At 45.4% G+C, this 26,603-nt stretch overlaps 1 protein-coding gene across 2 annotated transcripts in view; it reads left to right on the top strand.

Annotated features, from left to right (window-relative positions):
- acvr2a (activin A receptor type 2A) overlaps positions 1-26,603 on the top strand; it is a 52,660-nt gene that overhangs the window by 19,869 nt on the left and 6,188 nt on the right. Inside the window, exons 2-11 of one of the 2 annotated variants that reach the window (XM_018097055.2) lie at positions 17,272-17,479; positions 17,643-17,752; positions 21,054-21,208; positions 22,278-22,301; positions 23,270-23,413; positions 24,007-24,150; positions 24,674-24,819; positions 24,926-25,040; positions 25,184-25,322; positions 25,774-25,904. In XM_018097055.2, coding sequence (XP_017952544.1) covers positions 17,272-17,479; positions 17,643-17,752; positions 21,054-21,208; positions 22,278-22,301; positions 23,270-23,413; positions 24,007-24,150; positions 24,674-24,819; positions 24,926-25,040; positions 25,184-25,322; positions 25,774-25,904 — 1,316 coding nt within the window. 2 annotated transcript variants of the gene reach the window in all.

Raw genomic sequence — 26,603 nt, 5'->3', positions numbered from 1 at the left:
GTGGTGCCGCAAGATCAATATTGATACAGGCTCCATATCATTTGCTCTTTCTTGGGTTGTTCCCTTTCCTGGCAGCTTGTGGCACAGAGAGTTAACATTTCTCTGCACAAGTATCTCTGGTATGTGGGGTCATATCAATCTCTTTCAGCTTATGCACAATTGGAACTGTATTGCAGAAGATAATGTGTGTGTTCCTATTGGAGTGGGGCTAATGAGAAGGAACAAGCCCGGGGATGATGGGAAGTTTGTTCTTGCTGTGTCAATACCACACTGGTGAATGTTTAACACTTTGTGCATCTCTAACGATCGCTCCTTAAAGGGATACTGTCATGATTTTTATGGGGTACTTTTTATTTCTAAATGACACTGTTACACAGCAAATAATTCCCTCTGCCATTTAACATTCTATTCTTAAACGAACAAATGTATTTGTAGCTGTAATATTGGTGTGTAGGCGCCATCTCTCAGCCAGCGCTACACATTAGAACTGCTTTCAGCTAACCTATTGTTTCTCCTACTCCCATGTAACTGGAGGAGTCCCAAGCCGGACTTGGATTTCTTACTATTGAGTGCTATTCTGATACCTACTGGGGGCTGCTATTTTGCTCCCTTCCCATTGTTCTGCTGATCGGCTGCTGGGAGGGGGGGCGGGGATAGCACTCCAATTTACAGCTCAGCAGTAAAGTGTGACTGAAGTTTATCAGAGCACAGGTCACGTGGCTGTGGCACCCTGGGAAATGAAGATTATGGCTGGCCTATGTGAAATTTCAAAATGAAATATAAAAAAAATCTGTTTGTGTTTTTGAAAAACAGATTACAATGCAGGATTCTGCTGGAAAAGCTCTATTAACTGATGGGTTTTTAAAAAAAAATATGTTTTCCCATGACAGGATATCTTTAAACCAGGGGTGGGCAAACTTTTTGGCTCAAGGGCCAACAGACAGGCTGGGGGTTTGACAGACGGGCCAGCGTTACACCGTCTCCGTTCATCAGTCCAAGTCTCGCGTGATGAGACTAAAAAAGCCGGATGGGCCGGACCTGGCCCACGGGCCGTAGTTTTCCCACCCCTGCTTTAAACCATCCAGCATTCCTAATGCTTTACTTTCCATTTCTACAGAAAGCCCAAATGACGATGATTTTCGGAAGCCTTGTAGGCAGGCTGGCAGTCGCTGACTGGCTACAGTTAGCATGGCATATTCTAATATGCTATGGGTTACTGCCCATGGGCAAATTTGCCCAGTGTTGATAAATGAGCCCCACTAGTGTCCTGCTGGAAGGTTGTCCATTTTATAAAGAGGAGGAGCACCAGGCCAGGGTGCCAGTTTTAGTCATTGGGTGGTACCCCCCCAAATTATTTTCAGTTTCCTTGTCCTGAATGTTATTAGAATGGACTACAAGGGCTCCTAGACTTGTCCAGCTGTGGCCAGAGAGGCTTTCAGACAAGGTGAGGTTGCAGGAATATAGCTGCATGAAATTGACCCTTTTAATAATTTAGCTCGAGCCACAGAAATCTCCTATCTAACTGCCTGCTAAACATCCTCATCTCTCCTTACTGAGCCGTTATTCATACGCACAGCAGTCTCGCCATAGCGCTCTCTCCGCTCTTGTCTCTCTCTCACTCCAGCAAAGGCTCCTTCTTGTCTGCAGTCAGAAAGCTTTCACTCGTCAATCAATGGCCGCCACGCACGTACTGTGTTTCACTCGCAGGGATACACTCGCTTGTGGGAAATAGAAAGCGCCACAGAGATGGCCATTTGGCTTGCGAGTGCCAACGTCAGGTAAAATCCAGGTTCCCAGTGAAAGTGGCATCTCGGAGCAGATCAGTGTGTGGCCCCCACGTGTGATTAATGTGATATGCAGATGTTGCTCTCCATGCTTCAGTGGCTCTCACAAAGAGACATCAGTCTAGACTGCTCGTCTGCATTCTCCTGCAGCTTTGATCCTTCCTTTACTCGGCTACATTGCATGTGGCCGGGCAGTTTCGTAGAATGGTACATTTTTGTCTGTTTGGGATCACTGTATGTTATTTTAGTTGTAATCTTAACTGGGGGCCTCTTATGGTTTCAACCGGCAACTAAAACCTGTGACTTACTGGTCCATTGGATCATTTCATGGGGCTGCAGATCCATTGAGATTTCAGGTCAGCCAGTCACCATATACACGTTGTAACAAATTAGGCCATTGGCTAGATGATGTCTTTCCTCTTAGCCAAACGACTCTGCGATGATCGGTCAAATTGCTCTGCCCACAAATGGTTAGGTGATAGATTGAAAATAACTTTGGGTTCCAGTGACTTCAGTCACAGAGGATACTCTCTGCCCTTATTTAAGAAATAGCATTGGACAAAAAGCTATAGCTGCTTCTCACTTCTGCATATTTTCTGGGCTAATCCACCTAAAAAGAAGCAGGCCAAGTTTTAGGCCCTAAGGGTGAAGACACACAGAGCTACTAGTAGCAGCTACTTGTTGTGGCTACTAAAATAGACAATGCTGATCATTTACTGATAATTGTCTCTACGTGTGTTTTAGCAGAGGCAATTCTCAGTATTGTCTATGGCAGGGGATTTTCTGGAGTTTAGTAGCCTTGAAAAAGTATATTCTACTAGTAGCCCAGTGTGTCTTCACCCTAAGCTGGCCATACATGTAACAGTTATGATCTTTGCTGCGACCATTGGTTTGTACCCTCCACTGCCGTTTCAATAGGAATTCTACCCCATCTGACAATTCAGCCCTAAACACAGCATTTGCTTGAGTACCTTCAACGGCGCCCGAGCAAAATCGGCTTTTGCAACCTCCAAAGAGGTTTTGTACGATAATATTGGTGCGTGTATGGCCAACTTAAAGGTGACCAACCACGGGGCCAGCTTAAAAAAGCTTTTTGCCCACAGTTGCTAGCTTATTGGCCCCTGTATGGGGCCCACTGACAGGCCTGCCCGATAACAGGCTGCTTTGATTTTCCCATCCCATATGTATGTGTATGCTGTACTCATTCGATGGACTAGTAGGCCTCTCTATGGGTGTAGGAGACAAATTGAGCCAAGATCCAGGTTGGCAAACAAGGTAATCGGGCAGTGTATGGTCACCTTAAAGGAACAGTAACACCAAAAAATGAAAGTGTATAAAAGTAACTAAAATATAATGTGCTGCTGCCCTGCACTGGTAAAAATTGTGTGTTTACTTCAGAAAGTCTACTATAATTTATATAAATAAGCTGCTATGTAGCCATGGAGGCAGCCATTCAAAGGAGAAAAGGCACAGGCACATAGCAGATAACAGATAAAACACTATTGTATTCTACAGAACGTATCTGTTATCTGCTATGTAACCTGTGCCTTTTCTCCTTTTTTCCAGCTTGAATGGCTGCCCCCATGGCTACACAGCAGCTTATTATATAAATTATAGTAGTGTTACTGTAGCAAACACACCTGTTTTACCAGTGCAGGGCAGCAGTGCATTATATTTTTATTACTTTAAAGCTTTTTCATTTTTTGGTGTTACTGTTCCTTTAAGGCTGCGTTGTGTAGTTCAGTAGTGTTCCTTACACTTATGGCACACAGGGCTCCTGCTGAAGAGCCTTCCATTAGAATTATGCTGGATTTGGGCCAGAAAATACTCAGCTAAACCAATTACAAGCTCCCTAGTGGGGATGGGCTTCTGTACACTGCTTTGTGTGCCCTGAGCCCAAGGAAAAGATCAATCATAGGGAAAAAATGGCGGCTATCAGCGCAGAGAAGACAGGATAACAAAAGCAGAAAGAAAACAGGTGCAGAACGACTTAAAGAGGAAAATGCTTGCAAACTCCGCACCACCTAACGTTCCAGGCGTAGCTGCAACCGGATTTTCTTGTATGTTGACTTTCCACACCTTGGCAGTCACACGTTCCTGTTGGGCATTTTAGCATTCGCGAAAATATACCTCCATTTGTAATGTGCCATAGTGCCTGTGCTTTGGGCAGGCAGAGGAAGAGCATGATCTGTTGTCTTCTCCCAGCAGGCAGCTTTAAATGCCCCGTCTGGGCCCTAACACCTCCGGAATGTGTCCGCGTCTGACTCCTTCTGTAGCCTCACCGGCTCCTAACCTCTTGTTTTTGTACATCTCTCCACCCTGCTGCTGCTTAGTCTTGGCTTAGCCAAGTGACTGTGTGGCTGCAACAACTAATTAGCAGTAGAAGGTTTGATTGCTCGTCCTGACAGCCCGAAGACTGGATTATGCGTAATTTAGATTCAGATGTAGCCACTTTGAACCAGTCCAGTTGCAGCTGAATCAGTTTGTTGGGGTGTAAGGGTGAAGACACACTGAGGTACTAGTAGCAGCTACTTTTTCATGGCTACTAAACTCCAGAAAATACCTTGCCATAGACAATACTGAGAATTGCCTCTGCTAAAACACACATAGACACAGTTATCAATAAATGACCAGCTTTGTGTATTTTAGTAGCCACAACAAGTAGCTGCTACTAGTAGCTCTGTGTGTCTTCACCCTAAAGGTGGCCATAAACAAGCAGATTGAAACCTTTCAGACCAATTTGGCAGCTTCTCTGCCAGTGTATGGGGCCATCCAATAGGCCTACTCAATCGATATCTGGCCAAAGGTTGATTGGGCAGATTTAATTTCTCCGTTGGATCCAACGCCCTATATCCCGTCATTGGGATCCTATCATTTGGCCATACATTCAGATCAGGGCCAAATGATCAGATTAGCCTGATATCGGCTCCTTTAGGTGGGCATATCAGGGACTCGTTTAGCAACCTTGTCAGATGTCTTATTATATACGGCCAGCTTAAGGGTGAAGACACACAGAGCTACCAGTAGCAGCTACTTGTTGTGGCTACTACAATTGACAATGCTGATCATTTACTGATAATTGTCTCTACATGTGTTTTAGAAGAGGCAATTCTCAGTATTGTCTATGGCAGGGTATTTTCTGGCATTTAGAAGCCGTGAAAAAGTAGCTGCTACTAGTAGCTCAGTGTGTCTTCACCCTTAGGGCTCTGGCACACGGGGAGATTAGTCGCCCGCGACAAATCTCCCTTGTCACGGGCGACTAATCTCCCCGAACTACCATCCCACCGGCGAACATGTAAGTCGCCGGTGGGATGGTACACGCTGCGCAGACGATTTCGGCAAATCGCCGAAGTTGCCTCGTGAGGCATTTTCGACGATTTGCAGAAATCACGTCACCGCGTGTGCCATCCCACAGGCGACTTACATGTTCGCCGGTGGGATGGCAACTCGGGGACATTAGTCACCCGCGAACAGGGAGATTTGTTGCGGGCGACTAATCTCCCCGTGTGCCAGAGCCCTTAGGCTCCCTGGTCTGATGGCCTCGCTCATAAAGTTTGGCCATTCGTGGGTTAAAAGCTGCTGACTGGCAGAGCTCAGTTGGATATAGGGCCCTCCGACGGGCCTACCTGACCAATATTTTGCTGAAAGTTTGTTAGATATCTATTGGGTAGGTTTGGCTCTCCTGTAGTGTTAGGTATATCCAAGGCAGTCTCCTCCTAACTGGCATTCAGGTTGGGGAGCAGCCCCCACATTTTAGCCAGCAAAGCATCTCCTTTGCGTTTCATCCATTTGTATCGCTCCATTCTCACTGATATTCTCCAGTAACAAACTGAGGCTCTTCAGCTGGAGTTTGATGTATGGGAAGTCATGGTGGAACTAAATAAAAGCTAATATTAAATCACATTTATTGCTCTGTCCTGTACAATGTTACAGTTAGAGTTTTACTCTGTGCTTATGGACCTGTTATTGGCAATGCACAGTGCCTGGAGTTTTCCAGATTAGAGATCTTTCTCGAACGTGTAGCGCCCGATGATTCTCTTCTTTTTGCCATTTATCAGGTTGCCAGATAATTGTATAGTGAATAATGTATTCATGTAATATATTGTAAAATATAAGGATATTATAAGGCATGAGGCTGAGTGCTTTTATATAGGTCATGCAACTCCAAGGTGACTTCTAACATCCTCATATTTTACAATAGGGATTACATTACTTAATATGATAGACAATTTTCAGTCATGGGATAAATTACATCACCAAGCACTGATTATAACTGATGACATAACTATGCACCGTTATAAAGATCCTTTAGATAAGGATCTAAAAAGAAAAAAAAATACAGTTGCCCTGCTTTTTCTGAATTTTCTTTATTGTATCTTATTCTATTCTGTATTGGCTTGGAAAGCGGCATTATTCCGTGCCGAGCAGAAGGCAAGCCTGTGTGTGCCTTTGACATTTGTCCTTTAGCTGAGACTGGATCGCTGCCAGGCTTGTGCTAGCTCATCACTCTTTATGTGTGATCATTGTTCTGTGGAATATCAAAGAATGAATGCAAAATGAAAAGAAAACATTTAGAGCGCCTTTGTCCTTGCAATGTGACAGCCATATTTCTAATTCCACTCAGCCTTATGTAAGTTTCTTTTGTAGGGACCTGAAAAGGTGACATGCCGGATGCTGGGAGTTACAGTTACCAGTAGCTCTCTGAATGGTGCAGGTCTTTGCATGAAAACTACAAAGTGCAAATATTTTTTTTTTTTGTCTTAGGGTGAAGACACACAGAGCTACTAGTAGCAGCTACTTGTCGTGGCTACTAAAATAGGCAATGCAGATCATTTACTGATAATTGTCTCTACGTGTGGTTTAGCAGAGGCAATTCTCAGTGTTGTCTATGGCAGGGGATTTTCTGGAGTCTAGTAGACGTGAGAAGTAGCTGCTACTCAGTAGCACAGTGTGCCTTCACCCTAAGTCAACCACCTGTAATTTCCAATTCATTCAGCTCTACGGCAAATGTGTTTCTCAGTTTAACAGGCCTGACATGACTCTAAAGAGCAGTCAGTGTTCTATTTGAGGTGGTGTTTGCCATGTTTGGCTGCTGCTTAAAGAATACAATAGGAGTTGCCAGTGGAAAGGCCTATGCATCGATTTGAATTTTTGAAGTAACTTGAAGTTTCCTGCAGGGGAAAAAAATGAAGCGCAGCTTCAGAAAGCTGAAATGATGCACAGACCTTTCTACTGATGACTCCTATTGTTACCGATGAAAAGGCATTTTGGAGCGGTTAGTCGACCGCAGTAGCAGAGCTGTCATCGTGGGCGACTAAAGCTGGCCATGCACGTACCGATTTTTGGACTGTGTATGGGCTCAAAATTATCATCCCGATAATTTCCTGACATTTGGTCATTTAGTCGATCAGACAGGTTAGAAAATTTAAATCTTTTAATGATAAAATCTGCCCATGTATTGAGTATCGGACAATATCCTTGGGGGACCTACAATGGAAGTCACTTATGATTGGTTTTTATTTCATGTTCAGATATCACTCCAACTTGCAGCGCAGCAGTAAAGTGTGACTGAAGTTTATCAGAGCACAGGTCACATGGCTGTGGCACACTGGGAAATGAAGAATATGGCTAGCCCCATGTGAAATGTTAAAATTAAATATAAAAAAATCTGTTTGTGCTTTTAAAAAAACAGATTACAACGCTGGAGAAGCTCTATTAACTGATGGGTTTTGAAAACATGTTTTCCCATGACAGTATTCCTTTAATGATGTGTATATGTTTATATATATATATATATATATAATTGTTTTTTGTGGGTACAGCGATAAACTGTGTTCTTGGAAGTATTTCAGAGCCCATGCAGTGATTTCCAGAATTGCTGTGTCTGGTTTTAATGCAATTCTGCCTGAGGGCCTGAAGATCACGGCCATCCATTACTTTCAGCTTTGCCCCTTGTGTACAGATATTTCCCCTGATACGCTGAATCGCTAGATGATATTATATACTGTATAAGCAGAAATCCCCAAATGCTTTGCAATTTTACATTGAGGAACATTATTCTCAAATTGCTGCAATACTTACCCCTGTGCATTGTCACATAGTGGGGTTCCCCTGCCCATCATTACTTCTGAGAGACCCCAACTCTCTTGGATCCACTTTTTTTTTGTTTGTTTTTTTAGCATTACTCAACTTTTTCAGTCTTTTCTTGCCCCTGTCCAAGTATTTTGCAAAACAAGCATATTTATTAAATTCTTTCAAATGGTCGCTGACCATGTCGGCCAAAATACTATTGTTCTCTGAGGCTTCAATATTATTTTATTGTTCTATAAGGCTGCAGTTTTATTGCCTTTTTATTAATTTTTTATTACTTCTCTTAATTACGTATCTCTCCTATTTATTTTCCAATCTGTCATTCAAACCACTGCCTGGTTGCCAGGTAATATTGGACCCTAGCAACCAGTTAGCTAGAGAGATGCTGAACAAAAAAAAGACCAAATGCAGATTAGTATTATACTAAGGGGCAGATATATCAAAATGTGAGTTTAGAGCTCAATACATAAAAACTCACCCATGTTCTATTCATTCCTATGGGATTTTTAGAAGTGTATTTATCAGTGGGTGAGTTCTAACTTCCACCCACTGAGAATTACACTTCTAAAAATCCCATATGAATGAATAGAAGGTGAGTGAGTTTTTACGTATTGAGCTCTAAACTCACATGTTCATAAAAATCCCCCTAAATGTTAATTTAAAGGTAAACCAACCTTTAAAAAGGGAAAGATTGATGCCAACCCAATTTTGGGGCTTGCAGTTTTGCCTCTGCTGTGCAATATAAATAATAATAATATATATATATATATATATATAGTATCTTCAGATAAAGATCTGTAAATTTGCCAGTTGCCGTTCCATGTGCAGTATTGTGATACAGGTACAATGTGTGTTATTGCCGATCTCCCCACACAAGCGGCCGGGTTGTGTACCTGTTACATTTCATGTTCTCACTCCTTTGTGTGTGGATTTTCTGGCCGCTGTCCCGCATTGGGTGGAATGTTGCAATCTGTGATGCAAGAATACACATTGCTGCCACCTACACACCGCACCGTGGCCGTATCGTTTTCTGTGAATTGCAGGTCAGGACTGGCAGGATTGATTGGGTGCGTATGGTGCCGAGCTCTGCCTTCTGTTCCACAGCTCCAGCCCAGCACTTACAGGCTTACGGGAAGAGATCTGCCTTAATAATACATGGCGTTTAGCTTCCATTTAGCAAGTGCATGGCGTCTTTCTGAAGCAAAATCTATACATACGGGAGCTCCCATGTTGCTTGCCTTGGCCGATTGCAACAACACTGGTTTCATTGTTGGTTTAAACAAGTGATATTACTGCTAATACTGGGTGTTTGCTTCTTGGCCAGGGCTCCTCTGTGCCGCTTCAGCTTCTTTCTTATTCCCGGATTTGCTTTCTTAGAGAGAGTTCTGTTTCTTGGAGAGTGCAGCCACGCTGTGGGATCATTATTACACTGCTTAAGGGGAACTAAAACTCTCTGCAGGCTTTTGTGGTCAGTGAAATGCTGACTGAGCGCTTAGGGGCGGATGTACTGCTGCAGTGAATGCGAGTTGCAAGGGCTCACACTGGGTGCTATTACGTACTGTATGAAATCTCTAAAGCAACATTGTCGGCCTTTGCATTAAAATGATCCTTATTTGCTAACAATATGAGAGCCAACTCAGTATGCACCCCCAAATCCTTCTGTATCACCCTCTTTTTAAAGTGGTGTTTATCCCAGGGCCACATTAGGAATAAGTGACCCCCAGCGGACCCTGTACCATTGATGTCATCCGTCTGAAGGACCCCAATCTGCAGCTTAAATCTGCCTGTGTATGGGTGGTTGGCTGATTAGCAAGGAGCTTCCCTGCAATTTGTCCCATCAAACAGTGCTGGCCATTGGTTAAAGGGGTGGTTCACTTTAACATTCAGTATGATGTAGACACTGATATTCTGACACAATTTGCAGTTGGGTTTCTTATTTTATTTGTGTTTTTCAGTTATTTATCTTTTTGTTAATCAGTTCCCCAGTTTGGAATTTCAGCAGCTATCTGGTTGCTAGGGTTTTATTTACCTTAGCAGCCAGGCAGTGGGTTAAATGAGGGGCTGAATAGAAAGATATGTAATAAGAACTGCTGAATGGTTCTCAGTACAGCCTGTGCTAGCTTAGTAACATAGTAGTAACATAGTAAGTTGGGTTGAAAAAAGACATACGTCCATCAAGTTCAACCATAATGCCTATATATAACCTGCCTAACTACTAGTTGATCCAGAGGAAGGCAAAAAACCCCATCTGAAGCCTCTCTAATTTGCCACAGAGGGGAAAAAATTCCTTCCTGACTCCAAGATGGCAATCGGACCAGTCCCTGGATCAACTAGTACTAAGAGCTATCTCCCATAACCCTGTATTCCCTCACTTGTACTGAGAGCTATCTCCCATACCCCTGTATTCCCTCACTTGTACTGAGAGCTATCCCCCCTACCCCTGTATTCCCTCACTTGTACTGAGAGCTATCTCCCATACCCCTGTATTCCCTCACTTGTACTGAGAGCTATCTCCCATACCCCTGTATTCCCTCACTTGTACTGAGAGCTATCTCCCATACCCCTGTATTCCCTCACTTGTACTGAGAGCTATCTCCCATACCCCTGTATTCCCTCACTTGTACTGAGAGCTATCTCCCATAACCCTGTATTCCCTCACTTGTACTGAGAGCTATCTCCCATACCCCTGTATTCCCTCACTTGTACTGAGAGCTATCCCCCCTACCCCTGTATTCCCTCACTTGTACTGAGAGCTATCCCCCCTACCCCTGTATTCCCTCACTTGTACTGAGAGCTATCTCCCATAACCCTGTATTCCCTCACTTGTACTGAGAGCTATCTCCCCTACCCCTGTATTCCCTCACTTGTACTGAGAGCTATCTCCCATACCCCTGTATTCCCTCACTTGTACTGAGAGCTATCTCCCATACCCTGTATTCCCTCACTTGTACTGAGAGCTATCTCCCCTACCCCTGTATTCCCTCACTTGCTAAGAATCCATCCAGCCCCTTCTTAAAGTTATATAATGTATCAGCCAGCACGACTAATTCGGGGAGGGAATTCCAGAACCTCACAGCTCTCACTGTAAAAAATCCTTTCCGAATGTTTAAATGGAACCTCCCTTCTTCTAAACGGAGTGGGTGCCCTCGTGTCCGTTGGAAGGACCTACTGGTAAATAAAACATTAGAAAGGTTATTATATGATCCCTTTATATATTTATACATAGTTATCATGTCACCTCTTAAGCGCCTTTTCTCCAGTGTAAACAGACCCAACTTGGCCAGTCTTTCCCCATAACTGAGACTTTCCATACCCTTTACCAGCTTAGTTGCCCTTCTCTGGACCCTCTCTAACTCAGTAATGTCCCGTTTGAGCACTGGAGACCAAAACTGAACAGCATATTCTAGATGGGGCCTTACCAGCGCTCTGTAAAGGGGAAGAATAACCCCCTCCTCCCGTGAATCTATACCCCTTTTAATACAGCTCAAAACCTTGTTTGCCCTTGCAGCTGCTGCCTGGCATTGCTTGCTACAGCCAAGTTTATTATCTACAAGGACTCCAAGGTCCTTCTCCATTATGGATTTGCCTAGTGCAGTCCCATTAAGGGTATACGGGGCTTGCATATTTTTACATCCCAGGTGCATGACCTTACATTTATCCACATTAAATCTCATCTGCCACTTAGCTGCCCACATTGCCAGTTGGTCAAGATCCTGCTGCAGGGATGTCACATCCTGGATAGAATTGACTGGTCTGCAGCTTAGTTCTATCATATCTCTAGGTAAAAATCAACCTGAACTGTAACTCTTGCATTTTCCATTACTGTCTGTCCCATCCCTTCCATGTGCAAGCCCCCCAGGTATAAGGGTGCAGAAGGCCTAAAGGTGGCCATACACTGGGTGATTCTAACTGCCAATATCTGTCCTTTAGACCAATTCAGCAGCTTATCTGCCTGTGTATGGGCACTAACGACAGGCCTGCCCGACAAGCATGTGCCCTGAAATTGTGCAGATCTCGATTGGGCAGGTTTGATTTTTTGAATTATCTGCCTTTTTCTTCTGACTCTTTCCATGTTTCAAATAAGGGTCACTGACCCCGGCAGCCAAAAAACTATCGCTCTGTGAGGCTACAATTTTATTGTTATCGTTACTTTGTATTACTTATCCTATTCAGGTCCTCTCCTATCCAAATACAACCTCTTATTCGAATGACTCCCTGGTTGCTAAAATAATTTGGACCCCAGCAACCAAATAGCTGCTGCAACTGCAAACTGGAGAGCGGCTGGCCAAAAAGTGAAATAATTATTTTTTATTATTTATAGACCAATTGCAAATTGTCTTAGGCTATTACTCTCTACATCAAACTGAAAGTTAGCTCTAAGGTGAACAACCATAATGTTGGTAACTGTATTTCTTGTGCCTGCGTTCCAATATGGAAGCATATTCCATCGACAAGTAATGGTTCCATTCTGTCGGGCCGGCACTAATCTCGTTGGAGCCAGATGTACTACCATATGTAACATAGCTGCCGGCTACCAACTTGTATTCCCTGACAGGGCTGAGCTATCCATGCTGTGATTATTCCACCTATCCGCAGCCCAGCCAGTGTCATATATCTTCTATCATATGTCTGAAACTTTCTCGTATATCTGCGCGCGTGACATCATGGCCTTAATATACCGCAGGAATCCGTAAAGCTTTCCCTGCCGGCACTGAGCGCTTGGGATACCTTGCATATGTTTATCTGCTCTCCGGAGCCGGGGTGCCATAGCCGTACCTCTCCCGACGCGCCCACCCTTGCCTACGGGGGCCTTATTTAGTGCAGCAGCGGAATTAGATTGCAATGAAAGGAATATGATGGAATCTATCCCGCCCCCCTAGTCCTAGGGGTGGGTACTGTCTGGTTATCTTTACAAACTGGGTGGCATTTTGCAATCAATGCCTTTCATCAGGCACGGTGAGTGCAAGTCAGGACTGATGGAATGTTATGCACACATTGCCAAGCATCTCCCTCTCTCTCTTCATATGATCTTCTTGGGTCTGACTGAAGTACCACAGGAGCGGATCCAACTTGAGCAATACATGCAGGAGTTAAAGGGCCAGTTACTTTTATAGCTGCTTTACTGGGAATCCTAGTTCTTCTGGGTAAAGGTGCCCATACACCTTCAGATCCGCTACGGGTGGGCGATATCGGGAGAATGCAGGCTAATTCGGTCGTTTGGCCCTGGGGCCAAACTATCTAATTATAATGAAGGGTATAGGCAAAGTTGGTCGGGGACTGCATCAACAAGCCGATGCGGTCCCCAATCCGACTAGATTTTTTTACCTGCCCGAGCAATATCTGGCCAATTTCAGGCCAGATATCGGTCGGGCAGGCCCGTCGGTAGTGCCCATACACGGGCCGATAAGCTGCCGAATAGGTCTAAGGGACCGATATCGGCAGCTAGAATCTAGGCAGCTAGGCTACTAAATGCCCGTGTATGGGCATCTTAAGGACAAAGACACACAGAGCTACTAGTAGCAGCTACTTGTCATTGCTACTAAAAAAGACAATGCTGATCATTTACTGATAACTGTCTCAGTGTGTGTTTTAGCAGAGGCAATTCTCAGTATTGTCTATGGCGGGGGATTTTCTGGCATTTAGCAGCCTTGAAAAAGTAGCTGCTACTAGTAGCCCAGTGTGTCTTCACCCTAACACATGGCAGGTACCTTGCTCCAGTTACCAAGCAATAGCCTTTAAACAAAAGGGGAAAATATGGCTTTGCCAATAATGTTACCAAGGAGGAGGGCTCCCAAGTTACAGTTAAATGTAAGAGACAGCATACAGCAGACCCACAGTGAAGAAAGGTGGTGGGGTACAAGGGGGATTGTGGGGAATGCTCTTCGGCAGTTCCCTCTCCTCAGCAGCTTTAAAGGGGACATATTGTGTGAAAAACAGTATTGTGACAATAAATTTAGAGGCAATATGCTTTTAAAAGTAGCATTTTGGGCCGATTTATTGGAAATTTCCCCACTAGTCCCGCCCATCTGTTCCACTTCCGGCTGCCTCCTTTCCCAGGTTGGGCAGGGGAGCCGGCGGCACTCAGTACACTGCACTGTAGGATAGGAACCAATCAGCAGCTAGGCTGACCTGATAGGGAACTAAAGCCCATCTTTTCTTGTATGACTGCAGGGCTATGATTGGCTACTCCCCTCCAACTGTTCTTCTGGCAGGGACCGTTAGGACACGCCCACCCCTCATTTGAAACCTGGACAAGGACCTGAGAGGATCTATTTGGAGCTCCAATAAAGGGGCCATTTTTACAGATAAGATTTTTAGCCCAAAGTGAAACCAGCGCCATATAGGCTGTAGGGGGGAGCGGCAGGGGGTCTGCAGGTACTTGCTGGACCCTCCCTCCTCTAAAGATTATTTTACGGGATGGAAATTGTGCCCTGGTTGGAACCAAACCGAGAACTCCAGTGTTTTAAGGCAGCAATGCTACCCACTGATCCAACAATGGAGCAAGTGAGAGTTATCTGACAGATAATATTGGCTCTGATCATTGGGAAATGGCAAGAAGGGGAGCTGCCAGGGTGGGGCTGCTGAAAGTTATGTATTTTAGCCATTAGCTGTCTCAGGAGCCAAAGGTTCAAGCACCGGTGGGACCTCATTTGTTGTGGGGTAAACAGTATTCTAGACCTGAGGGGTAAAAGCGAGTCCGGGCAGTTATTGCTGAGCCAAGAGGGGTCGTGTGTGTTCTTGCTGAGGAATCTGCTGTGCAGGGACATGTATGGGGCCTAATGGGGGGTCAGTGAGTGCGGCCTATAAGGAACCTCTCATGCCCACGGGGTTAAACACAGGCCCAAACCACCTTTTATAAACGTGTCCATCTTGTGTATGTTGCATCGTCTCTCTTGCCTACATGCCTACACTTCTTCTCTCTCCCACTCGGCTCATTAATTTCTCAATCCCACTCACTAATTAACTGCATTGCAACTGGAGCTTCAAGAAATGCAGAAAGAAAAATAGCAGGGCCGGTTCCAATAGATTCTATCATAACGGAAACGGCTTCCGCTGCCTTCTGGGGCACAACCAGACAGCAGCCGTCAGGGTCCCAAAGCGACCCGTGCAGCTCCCTGCCCTGCCGGCAGTTGGTACACGAGCTGGCGTTTGGCGCTAAGGCTGCGACTGTGAAATGAATGAATGGTCCCGGCACCATTAATGGCTCATTCAGCGCTCATAGTGGCATCTGCTTTCATTGGCAACAGTCTGTATTGCGTGTTACAGTCAGTCGCTTGGCATAACCGTGCCACCCACATCTATACAGCCCCCCACACCCGGCCCCCTTATATACGCTGGGGGCTTTAGGCAGACTCCCTGGGGAAGATACATTACTTACTGAGCTGCTACAGCTGGTGAAAAATAAAGAGCAACTAATTAAAAGTCAGTATTTGTGGTGGTTTATCTATATACACCAGAAATTGCAAGGGGAACTGGCCCTTTAAGAGATACATCGCACATGATTGGTTGGAAGCAAGGCTGCACTGTCCCCCTATTTGCCCCACCGCAGGGAAGGCAGTTCTGCAGGAAGATCTGAGTGTTTGAGGACGTGGCCTTGCTTTGCTGCACTGTTGTGAGTGCTGACTCTTGTTGCTAGGGAGTGCAGTTGTGTGAGTGTTGCTAGTGGGTAGGACTGTGCCAGGTGGGGTTAAGATTAGACAGCCCTGTTGCCTACCCATGAGAGACAGCTGATATTGAGACCCTTTGTATGTTGTGGAACTATAAGTGTAAGGTTTGAGAGTGTTAGTTGTGTAACATCGGTGCATAAGTACAACCGCACAATTGTTACATGCTCGGACTGGCTTTGTACCCCAGTTTGGCTCGACAGGGGGTCTCCCCACACCCCCCAGGATGCAGGTAGCCGCCGGGCGCTTCAGGCCTGTCTCCAGCCTGGCTGTGAGTGGGTGTGTGCGCCCAGCGTGTGCGTGCGAATGTGTAGCCACTTCCTGCGCCTCAGCAATGTGTGTATTCAGCAGCCCCTGCCAAGCCTGAAATATGTATATCCACTAACCCCTTGTATCCCACTCCTCTAGCTCTATTAACCCCTTGTGTGATCAGCCCAGGGCTCCTCACTCTCTCTCGCTCTATGGGCTTCGCTATTAACCCCTTGTGTGATCAGGCGAGAGCTCCTCACTCTCTCTAGCTCTATGGGCTTCGCTATTAACCCCTTGTGTGATCAGGTGAGAGCTCCTCACTCTCTCTAGCTCTATGGGCTTCGCTATTAACCCCTTGTGTGATCAGCCGAGGGCTCCTCACTCTCTCTAGCTCTATAAGCTTCTCTATTAACCCCTTGTGTGATCAGGTGAGAGCTCCTCACTCTCTCTAGCTCTGTGGGCTTCGCTATTAACCCCTTGTGTGATCAGCCGAGGGCTCCTCACTCTCTCTAGCTCTATGGGCTTCTCTGTTAACCCCTTGTGTACCTAAGGTCTCGGTCCCGCCTGTGCTCTAGGAATGTGTGCGTTCAGGAAAGGGACTTCACTGTAACCCCTTCTTTGCTTTAGAGATGGGTCTAACCAGCAGGCTTATGTTCTCCAGAAATCAGTACAGGCATTGGTGTTCTCTAGAAATCCCTATGAGCAATAAGAGTTTATTATCTAGAAATCTGTTTAGCAGTGAGCCTATCTGTGCTAAAATATGTGTATTATAGTAACGCTTTGTTTGCTTTAAACTGTATATTGACAGGCACTGTGTTCTGTGCCAAGATATTTGAATTGCCAGTAACCCCTTCTGTGCTCCTTTCAAAACTGCAAAGTCAGTAACCCTTTGTGTTCAGTTTGTTATAGGCAGTAACCTCTTAAGTGCTGTTAATTCTTTATAGTCAGTAACCCCTTATGTGCTTAATTGTTTATAGGCAGTAACCCTTTATGTGCTCAGTTCTATATAGTCTTGTAACCTCTTCTGTGCTGCCTTGAAACCTGTAAAGGCAGTAACACCTTATGTGCTTAATCCTTTATATTATTAATAACAGGTATTTATAAAGCACCAACATATTCCTCAGCACTGTACAATTTATAGGTAGTAAATTCTTATGAGCTGTTAATTCTATATGGGCAGTAACCCCTTATATATACTTTAAAGAATTTAAAGCACATAAAGGTTCTATATAGGCAGTAACCCCTTCAGTGCCTTAGATTCTGTACAAACAGGTAGTGGGTTTCTGGGTAGTCAGTGAACCATTCTATGTTATATATAACAGTAACCCATTCTGTGCCTATGAAATGCACACATACATAATGTATGCTTGTAGTAGTAACCCTTTCTATGCAGGAGTGTGAGATCAGATCATAGATGGATCTATTCATATAGTAACTGTGGGTTCATGGGAAGAGTAGCATTGACGCTGTGTATCTCTTATCAGGAGCCATCTTGGGAAGGTCAGAAACCAAAGAATGCGTCTACTACAATGCCAACTGGGAGAAGGACAAGACCAACCCCAACGGCACGGAGATCTGCTACGGGGACAACGACAAAAGGCGGCACTGCTTTGCCACATGGAAGAACATTTCGGGCTCCATAGAGATCGTTAAGCAAGGCTGCTGGTTGGACGATATGAACTGCTACGACAAGTAAGTGTTTCCCATCCTTTGGTAAAATGGAGATATCCAGAGACCCGCCCCTGATGCATTGGCATTAGCCCTTGCCCTGTGCTGTAGGGGGGCATAAAACCAGACCACCAGCGGCCATGTTGGATGCAGTTAATATTTACATGTGACTTTTTGCCCATTTTAGGAGCGACTGCACAGAGAGGAAGGAGAGTCCGGATGTGTTCTTCTGTTGCTGCGAAGGCAACACCTGCAATGAGAGGTTCTACCATTCGCCAGAGATGGAGGTCACACAGCGTAAGTGATTTATATCCCCCTTTTGGCTCAGGCGCAGGGCCATGTCGTTATGTTTGTGATCCGGGCACAGGATCAGTGCAACTGGTCTCATATAGTGCTTTGGGCACTGTCTGGGATTGGATTATACTCTGCACTATCATGCATTCAGGCCAGCCATGATAGGGCAGTAGTGCATTCACTAAGCCTACAAGTCCCATGATGCCAAGCAGTACAACTGTACACTATAGCCCAGTGTATGCACACACAGTGCCTTCTGACTCTTGTGGAAGTTCTTAGGCCATTTCTGATCATAGTACCAAGAAGGTTCTACTTTCAGAAAGAAATAACCTTGTTATTATAGTCAGCAATCTAAAGTTTGGGCTAAGAATCTGCTCCCTAATTAGCTAAACAAATAACATTGCTTGTGCCATCTGCATTTATCTCAGCTGAAGAAACAAGGCAGAGCTGTTGGCACAATGTTCCGCCGGAGAAAAAATTGATAAAAAAGAATGCAAAAATTACCATAAGTGTAGAATAAACAAAGGCAATTACTTCTCTTAAAGGGGAACTGCTCCTCAAACTTTCCAGTATTCATTAATTACACATTGGCAATGGCTTTAAAGTTACTGGGAGCTTTAATTGCTGTCGGAAGGCATGTTTAACCCCTTCTCTGGTTTGGACTCTTGAAACAGTGTAGCTGAAGTCAGTTCCCCTCCAGGTCTGTTAATCAGCTGGCGTCTGCTACATTGTTTCATGAGTCAGAAGCAGTAGTAACAGAGTTTATAAACAGCCAGGAACCGACCGGGAGTATGAAGCTCTGTGATGGTGATAATATATGTATGAGTTTAAATGTGGATCTTGGCATGTTCAGTCTTGTAGCTGCCACACCAGTATAATTAGAGTTCTTTCTGGAGTTCCAGTCAGCTTTCCAGTATGGCCGGTCTTGCCATGTTCCCTTCCCCAACTGAGGAAGCAGCAACTTCCTGCTGCACCCAAAGGATTCTGGGAGATACATTGTAGATCAGAAATGGGCAAGCTCTGGTCTTCTACATGGTGTTGAACTCCAACTCCCCACATCCCACCCACAGCCGAAGGCGTAGCTAATTCAGGCAATGATACCTATGCCGATTGGACTGGAACAGACATTTCTCCTGTTTAATGACAAGGAGGGTTGCAGTGTTGCCCCTCTGGGCTACTTATACCTGGGGCTGTAAGTATAAAAGTGCAGCGAGAGGAACAATCCTGATAAGAATTTAGACAGCTCTGCGAGACAAACATCCGGGCGCTGCAGACTGCGCAGTATTCTAACTTAATTAAGCCTAACTAACTTGTGGGCCAGCGTGCCAGGGATACAGTATGCACGCACATACTGCTTTGGCCTCCATGTACCGTTCCCGTTCCAAAATATTTCCAGCATGTGGAAATGAAGCAAATGCCCCGTCGGTGCCAGCAATTATCTGCTGTTTGACAGTCTGTCAATTTCCTCATCCAGAACGGGTAAACAAACGGCAACTACCTTATCTCGGCAATGCAGCCGTGCCTGGGATAGAACTCTGTGTAAGCGCCGCTTACCCTGGGGCAGTGCCATTATATGCCATTATAGGCTGCCAGCGTGGCTACCTGTATGAAAGGCAAAGTCTCATCAGAAGAGGTAAAGGCTGCTTACCCTGGGCCCATGCCATTATAGGCTGCCAGCGTGGCTACCTGTATGAAAGGCAAAGTCTCATCAGAAGAGGTAAAGGCTGCTTACCCTGGGGCCGAGCCATTATAGGCTGCCAGCGTGGCTACCTGTATGAAAGGAAAAGTCTCATCAGAAGAGGTAAAGGCTGCTTACCCTGGGGCTGAGCCATTATAGGCTGCCAGTGTGGCTACCTGTATTAAAGGCAAAGTCTCATCAGAAGAGGTAAAGGCTGCTTACCCTGGGCCCATGCCATTAAAGGCTGCCAGTGTGGCTACCTGTATGAAATGCAAAGTCTCATCAGAAGAGGTAAAGGCTGCTTACCCTGGGCCCGTGCCATTAAAGGCTGCCAGTGTGGCTACCTGTATTAAAGGGAAAGTCTGGGCCCATGCCACTATAGGCTGCCAGCGTGGCTGCCTGTATGTCTCATCAGAAGATGTAAAGGCCGCTTACCCTGGGCCTGTGCCATTATAGGCTGCCAGTGTGGCTACCTGTATTAAAGGGAAAGTCTCAGATGTAAAGGCCGCTTACCCTGGGGCCATGCCATCAGCCATAGGCTGCCAGCGTGGCTACCTGTATTATAGGCAAAGTCTCATCAGAAAATGTTAAAGCCGCTTACCCTGGGGCCCTGCCATTATAGGCTGCCAGCGCGGCTACCTTTATCTGTATTATGGGGAAAGTCTCATCAGAAGATGTAAAGGCTGCTTGGTGGCAAACAAGTGCCAGGGAGTCGCATCAGGGAGCCAGGGATGCCCATTGTGATATCAGATTTGGGAATAAAGGGGCACTAAACCCTGCTGCACAGCACGGCTCAACCAAACTTTACTCGGCTGTTGTTGGACTACAAATCCCAGAACAATGTAACATATAATGAAGGTTGAGGCATGCTGGGAGCTGTAGTCCAGCAACATCAGGGTTGTATGCTTAAAACAATATTGCGCAATAGAACTTTTCCAAAACTTTTCCCCAAGTCTCCAGGGCCAGCGGCTGCATTACAGTGCAAGAAATGCTCCAATGAGAATCCCAGCTGATCTGTATAAATCCGGCTCCCTGTTCTCTGTTCCTCCAATTGGAGTTGGGAGCAATAAGCACAGTTTCCCAGCACTGAACAAGTCTGTCCCTTTATCCCCATGTCTGATTCCTGTGCCATATAATGACGGGAAAAATGACATAATTATCTCTATATGTAAGATAACAGCAAGATGGCTGACACAGTGCTGGGAATCTGCATTCTCACTGGTCACTTCTCTTGCACTTATAATGAGACTTTTGGTCAGTAGAATGCTCAGTGGTGAATTTTCTTGCATCTATAGTAACATTTTTCCCACAACTTCTATAGCAAAACTATAAGGGGCCTCCCATACAGACAAACCCATAGGCCCCTAGGGCCCAGTTCCTGGCTGAGGCTTCTGGGAGAGGTAGCTCACAGGCTGGGGAGCTTATTGTGCTTTATAAAAACACTACATACCCAATGGTTAGTGGCTTTGCTTCCCGTGTTTAAGGCTCCCCCCGGCCAAGCCCTATAGGCTATTAATGTGATGAATCCCGCTGGGCATCGCTGTGTTTGTGAGTGGGTTAAAGTGCCAGCACTTGGCTATGGTGCCAGTCCGGATGCATTAAGTGCCTTTTTTTTATGTCTTACAGCCACCTCGAATCCTGTCCCAACCAAGCCGCCTTTATTCAACACTCTGCTGTACTCGCTGGTGCCTATCATGGTGGTGGCGGTCATTGTTCTCTTCTCGTTCTGGATGTACCGGCACCACAAGCTCGCCTACCCCCCAGTGCTGGTTCCAACACAGGTATGTCTGTTACTGCCAGCGCTCCAGGCACTCGGCTCTCCCTTTCTCTATTCAATTTACCCCCATTGGGGGGTTCACTTTGCAGTTTCAGCCTTGCAGTTGATCTGCCATTGTCTCTCAGGCTGACTAGGGCACAGGCTTCCTCCATATTTCCCATACCATAGTTCTATGTCAGTATGTTTATTCCCCTGTACCGAGCATAACTCAGCACTAAAATGAGGAGGTGGGGGGGCACAGTGGGCCTTTAATCAAGAGTAACTCAAACTAAGGGGTATATTTATCATGCTGTGTAAAAAGTGGAGTTAAGCATTGACCAGGGCAACCAATCAGCAATTAGATTTCAACAGTTGGCAGCCAATCAGGTGCTTTGCTTTGGTTTTCTATGAGCAACAGTACCGGTAATGTTTGAATCCACTTTTTGCACAGCATGATAAACAACCACTGGTGGCCCTGTTTCTAAACCATTTGATTGGGTCAGAGATACAGACTTGTCAGCCAGGGGTCAGATAAGGCTGCGGGTACTTTTCTCTTCTTTGTTATACTCCCCCATCCCATATGATTAATCAGCCCACTTGGCAACCGTAGCCGCACATTGGGCAGCTTTAATGCACGTGAGGCATCAGACCTACAAGTAGCCCTGTGGGATGCCCCGTGGCCACCGACGTTGCCTGAAAATGCCATGTATGTAACTGCTCTGCATCAGAGAGGCTCTGCTAATCCCTATAGGGAATGACGGGCAGAAGTGTACCTGTAAGTGTCAGCTCTGGTCTGTTAGTGCTTAGTATTTAATACAGTTCAGCTGGGCTAGAGCAGGAGCTGGCAGTTACTCTTTGTTGTGACCTCTGCTGGCAGGAAGTAGAAGTGCACAATAATGTATTGGGAAAAGAAGGCAATACTGTATTATGGTTCTGCTGTCAGCTTGGTGCCCAGGTTGTGCCAGGCACAGTTTATATGGAGAGGGGCAGCACCATGGGTTGTAGGCAGGGTGCCCATTTCTGTGGGTGCAAATAGAATTTCCTTTATGGGTCCAAACAGTAATTTGTGTTGCCTGTGTGTTTCTCTTCCCAAGCACGCCTTTCACATTATGATAGAGGTAAGAGGCCTTGTTGCTTGCCCCTGCATCATTTGGTTTGATTTATGGAATTTTTTTCTACTTTTTATTTTATTTATTTAACCCATTGCATCCATGTGCATGCTTTATTTTTATTTATAGTATATTTCTATAACCTGCACTTCCATGGCCGCCTGTGTGCTCCCTGCCAAGCACAGCGCCGGCAGCTACACGCAGCTCATACAGTAATGCGCTTTTATTTGCTCTCACTTTATCATGTGCTCGGGTTATTTCTATAAATAAATATGTATCGACATAAACATGCGTATCTGGTGAAAAATAATATCCAAGCAGTAGCTCATAGAACTGCAACTCTCAACTTTCAGGGCTACATGTTATTACAGTATGGCTGTAGTATGCCCAGATATACTAATAAATAGTGGGAAATGTACAGTCTGTGAGCTGCCCTATTGCTCTTCCTATCTGTATCCCATCTGGATCAGTTCTGCATATCACAGCGCCACCTTGTGGCTATACATTGGTAGTGCAGTAACTGTGCATGCAGTCCCCAGCCAAGGCAATAGAATATATATACATATATTTATTAAATAATTGCAGTGGTTTGTAGCACTTTATTGCTTATAGTGTATAGAGTTGAGTTCTTTCTCTGTGCCCATTAACCCTTCTGCCTGCAGCTTTATTATGCCAATGCCATTGTTTGCTGAATGTCGCACAATGTACCAGGGCCAGATCAGGTGACTGACGATGCTTCATATATATATATATCAATGATTTATCAAGAGCTAAAGTTCTTATCAAATACAATAAGTATCTGAAAGAAATGTGGCGTAAAGGTTATTGCTTGGCAAAGCTGAGCAACTATGCCACCATTTTTGTTCATAAGATGGCACTTTTATTCCAGACTGCAGATGAGGTTACCCTGTCAAAGCAGTCGTTGTGGCTGCCTCGTCCGGTGTATAAAGCCATTTCTCTGACTTGTTTCCCTTTAGGATCCAGGCCCCCCTCCTCCGTCTCCTCTGCTGGGATTAAAGCCATTGCAGCTGCTGGAGGTAAAAGCCAGAGGGAGGTTCGGCTGCGTGTGGAAAGCCCAGTTATTAAATGAAACCGTAGCTGTCAAGATATTCCCAATACAGGTAAGTGCTGGTGTGCTTATACAGTGCTTTCTTCTGATTGGAGAGACTTACTAGCCTATCATTATGCTTTCCCTCTTATTTGTCCTCTACACCATGCAGAACAGTGTCAGTAACAAAACTATTCATTTCTAACTCGATCCCCCTCCTCCCTGGTTCATCAAAGCAATTGTGGGTTAATGAATTTTGCCAGACCATAATGCAATGAACTCCTCCTTATCTGTAAGCCTGTGATGCGAGCAGCAGCTGGGGAAAGGGAGGAACTTTTTCACATGGGGCTAGCCATATTCTTCATTTCCAGGGTGCCACAGCCTGGAAATGACCTGTGCTCTGATAAACTTCACTCACACATTACTGCTGCGCTGCAAGTTGGAGTGATATCCCCCCACCCCCAGCAGCCAATCAGCAGAACAATGGGAAGGGAGCAAGATAGCAGCTCCCAGTAGGTATCAGAATAGCACTCAATAGTAAGAAATCCAAGTCCGGCTTGGGACTCCTCCAGTTACATGAGAGTAGGAGAAACAATAGGTTACTTAGTGTGCGAGTGGGTTTGTACTCATGCATTTACAGCCACGTCTTTTGTTTTCCGTTTAAAGGATAAACTGTCTTGGCAAAATGAGTATGAAATCTACAACCTCCCTGGGATGAAGCACGAGAATATCCTGCAGTTCATCGGCGCCGAAAAGCGCGGCACCAACCTCGACACGGATCTGTGGTTAATTACTGCTTTCCATGAAAAGGTGAGCTTGCCCTTAGAATAGGATTCCTTTGCCCTTGTGTCCTGTTTAATGGGCCCCTAACAATGGCTGTAATGTAACTACTGAACGTCTGCTGCCTTAAAGGGGAAGCGTGCCATTAAATAAATGTGTAGTATGATGTAGCAGGATCAGTTGCAACCAGTTGCTCTTCATTTCTTTGGTTTTATACGATTCATCTTCCTATCCTGCCTCGCTTTGGCCTACAACTGAAATGCTGTCTGGTTGTCAGGGTCACTGACCCCAGCAGGCAAATGTCAAACAAAAACAAATGGAATATAAGGGTTTTAATTTTAAAATGTATGGATATTCTGATTTTAAACTGCCTTTTTTTGTTGTTGTTTCAATTCAGGCCCTCTATAATTCATCTTCTTTTCTGACTTCCTTACTGCTGCCTGGTTGTTAGGGTAATTAAGCCCTAGCAACCAATCCTATGACAGCTGCACAGGAAAAAATAAAAGCCCCTACTGCTGATCTGTTGATCTGATAAAGCTCCTTATCCCCACAGGGCTCCCTCACTGACTATCTGAAAGCCAACGTGGTGTCTTGGAATGAGCTGTGCCACATCGCTGAGACAATGGCCAGGGGCTTAGCTTACCTCCACGAAGATATCCCGGGGCTGAAGGATGGACACAAGCCTGCGGTGGCGCATAGGTACGCTCCTCTCATACACTCCCCTGGATATGGAATAGGCACTTGGTATCTGCCTATAGCAGTGTGGCTTTAATATATATATCTATCATTTTCTCTTTCTGTATAGGGATATCAAAAGCAAAAACATTCTCCTAAAAAACAGCCTGACAGCCTGTATAGCAGATTTCGGCCTCGCCTTAAAGTTCGAAGCTGGGAAATCTGCAGGGGACACTCACGGCCAGGTAAGCTTGAGGCCTATGGGTATATAGCACTCTCTGCAATATGCAATATATACCCCACACATTGGCTCCCAGGACTCCGGCACTTCCATACGCAGCTATACAGTATTAGTATGAACTGTGGCCTTTTCTTTTACCTTGTCCAGGTCGGAACCCGCAGGTACATGGCCCCCGAGGTGTTAGAAGGTGCTATCAATTTCCAGAGAGATGCCTTTTTAAGGATAGACATGTATGCCTTTGGCTTAGTACTCTGGGAGCTGGCGTCGAGGTGCACTGCCTCGGATGGTGAGTGTTTGTATCCGTTCATCCAACTTCCCCAACATACACAATTTCCCCTAGGTACAGCGGCCGGGCAGTCTCCCTTTAATGAATAATGGTGGGGGCATAAAATAAAATTGACTCAGAGATGGGAAAGTGCTGGTGTTTACAAATGGACACCCAACCAGAAGGCTAATTAGGGTGGCATTTGGAGATGAAGATTTATTGGGTGCCCTTGGACTATTTATTACCTTGTTATTGGCTAATAAGGGCTCTGCCCAAATGCTAGCCCTCAGTTGGGGGCCTGACATAAGTCTAATCCAAAGGAAATCCCTATACCCTATGCTGTGTGTATAACAGGCCCCTAATGGCTGTCACTTACTCTGTGTGAAGTCAAATTTGACCGGCCCAAACCTTTGTTATTGCACTTATTGTAACCTCTGAATATATCCCTTCTCCCCCCCCCCCCCCCCCTCAGGTCCAGTCGATGAGTACATGTTACCTTTTGAAGAAGAAGTTGGGCAGCACCCATCTCTGGAAGACATGCAGGAAGTGGTAGTGCACAAAAAGAAAAGACCCATCTTAAGGGAGTGCTGGCAGAAACATGCTGTAAGTGTCCCCCGGAACCCGGTGTGTGTAATATTCTCCTGACTCCATGCCGTCCAACACTCAGGAGTCGGAACCAGCTGAAAAGAGATGAGGAGTAGAGAGAAGCCGTTTTTGTTTCTTTTTTTAGGAAACTTGAAGGCAAAACAGAGTGAGAGACAGAGCAAGCAGTGACAAGGGAAGGAAGGCAGGTTGTTATATGGGAGGGGCTTAAGGGAAAGGGTTATAATAAAGTAGGGATGCACCAAATCCACTATTTTCAGATTTGGCCAAACCCCCGAATCCTGAGCCAAATCCTAATTTAAATCCTACTGAGAAAGGCAGAATCTTGGCCGAATCCCGAAGCGAATCCTGGATTCTGTTTATCCCTACAATAAAGGAAGTTGCAGTTACATAGCAGGAAGCAGAAGTTACAGGGGAGGAGATAACAATAGAGGAGTAAATTCTGGGGTAGAAAGGGGTGTTTTGCACAATACTGCAATGCTGAAATTTCATTTGCCAGTTGAATTCAATGTGGTTAATAATGGTGTTATTTTAGGCATTAAGGTGGCCATACACCTTCAGATCCGCTCGCTTGGTGATGTCGTCAAGCGAGCAGATCTTCTCCCGATATCCCCGACCTACAGGTGGGTGATATTGGGAGAAACCAGGCTAAATTACAATGACGGGTATAGGAAAAGTCGGTCTGGGGACCCCATCAAC

The sequence above is a fragment of the Xenopus tropicalis genome, chromosome 9, assembly GCF_000004195.4.
Source record: "Xenopus tropicalis strain Nigerian chromosome 9, UCB_Xtro_10.0, whole genome shotgun sequence".
Taxonomy (NCBI): domain Eukaryota; kingdom Metazoa; phylum Chordata; class Amphibia; order Anura; family Pipidae; genus Xenopus; species Xenopus tropicalis.
Note: the sequence above shows the minus strand (reverse complement) of the source record. Positions and strands in the feature narration are given on the sequence as shown.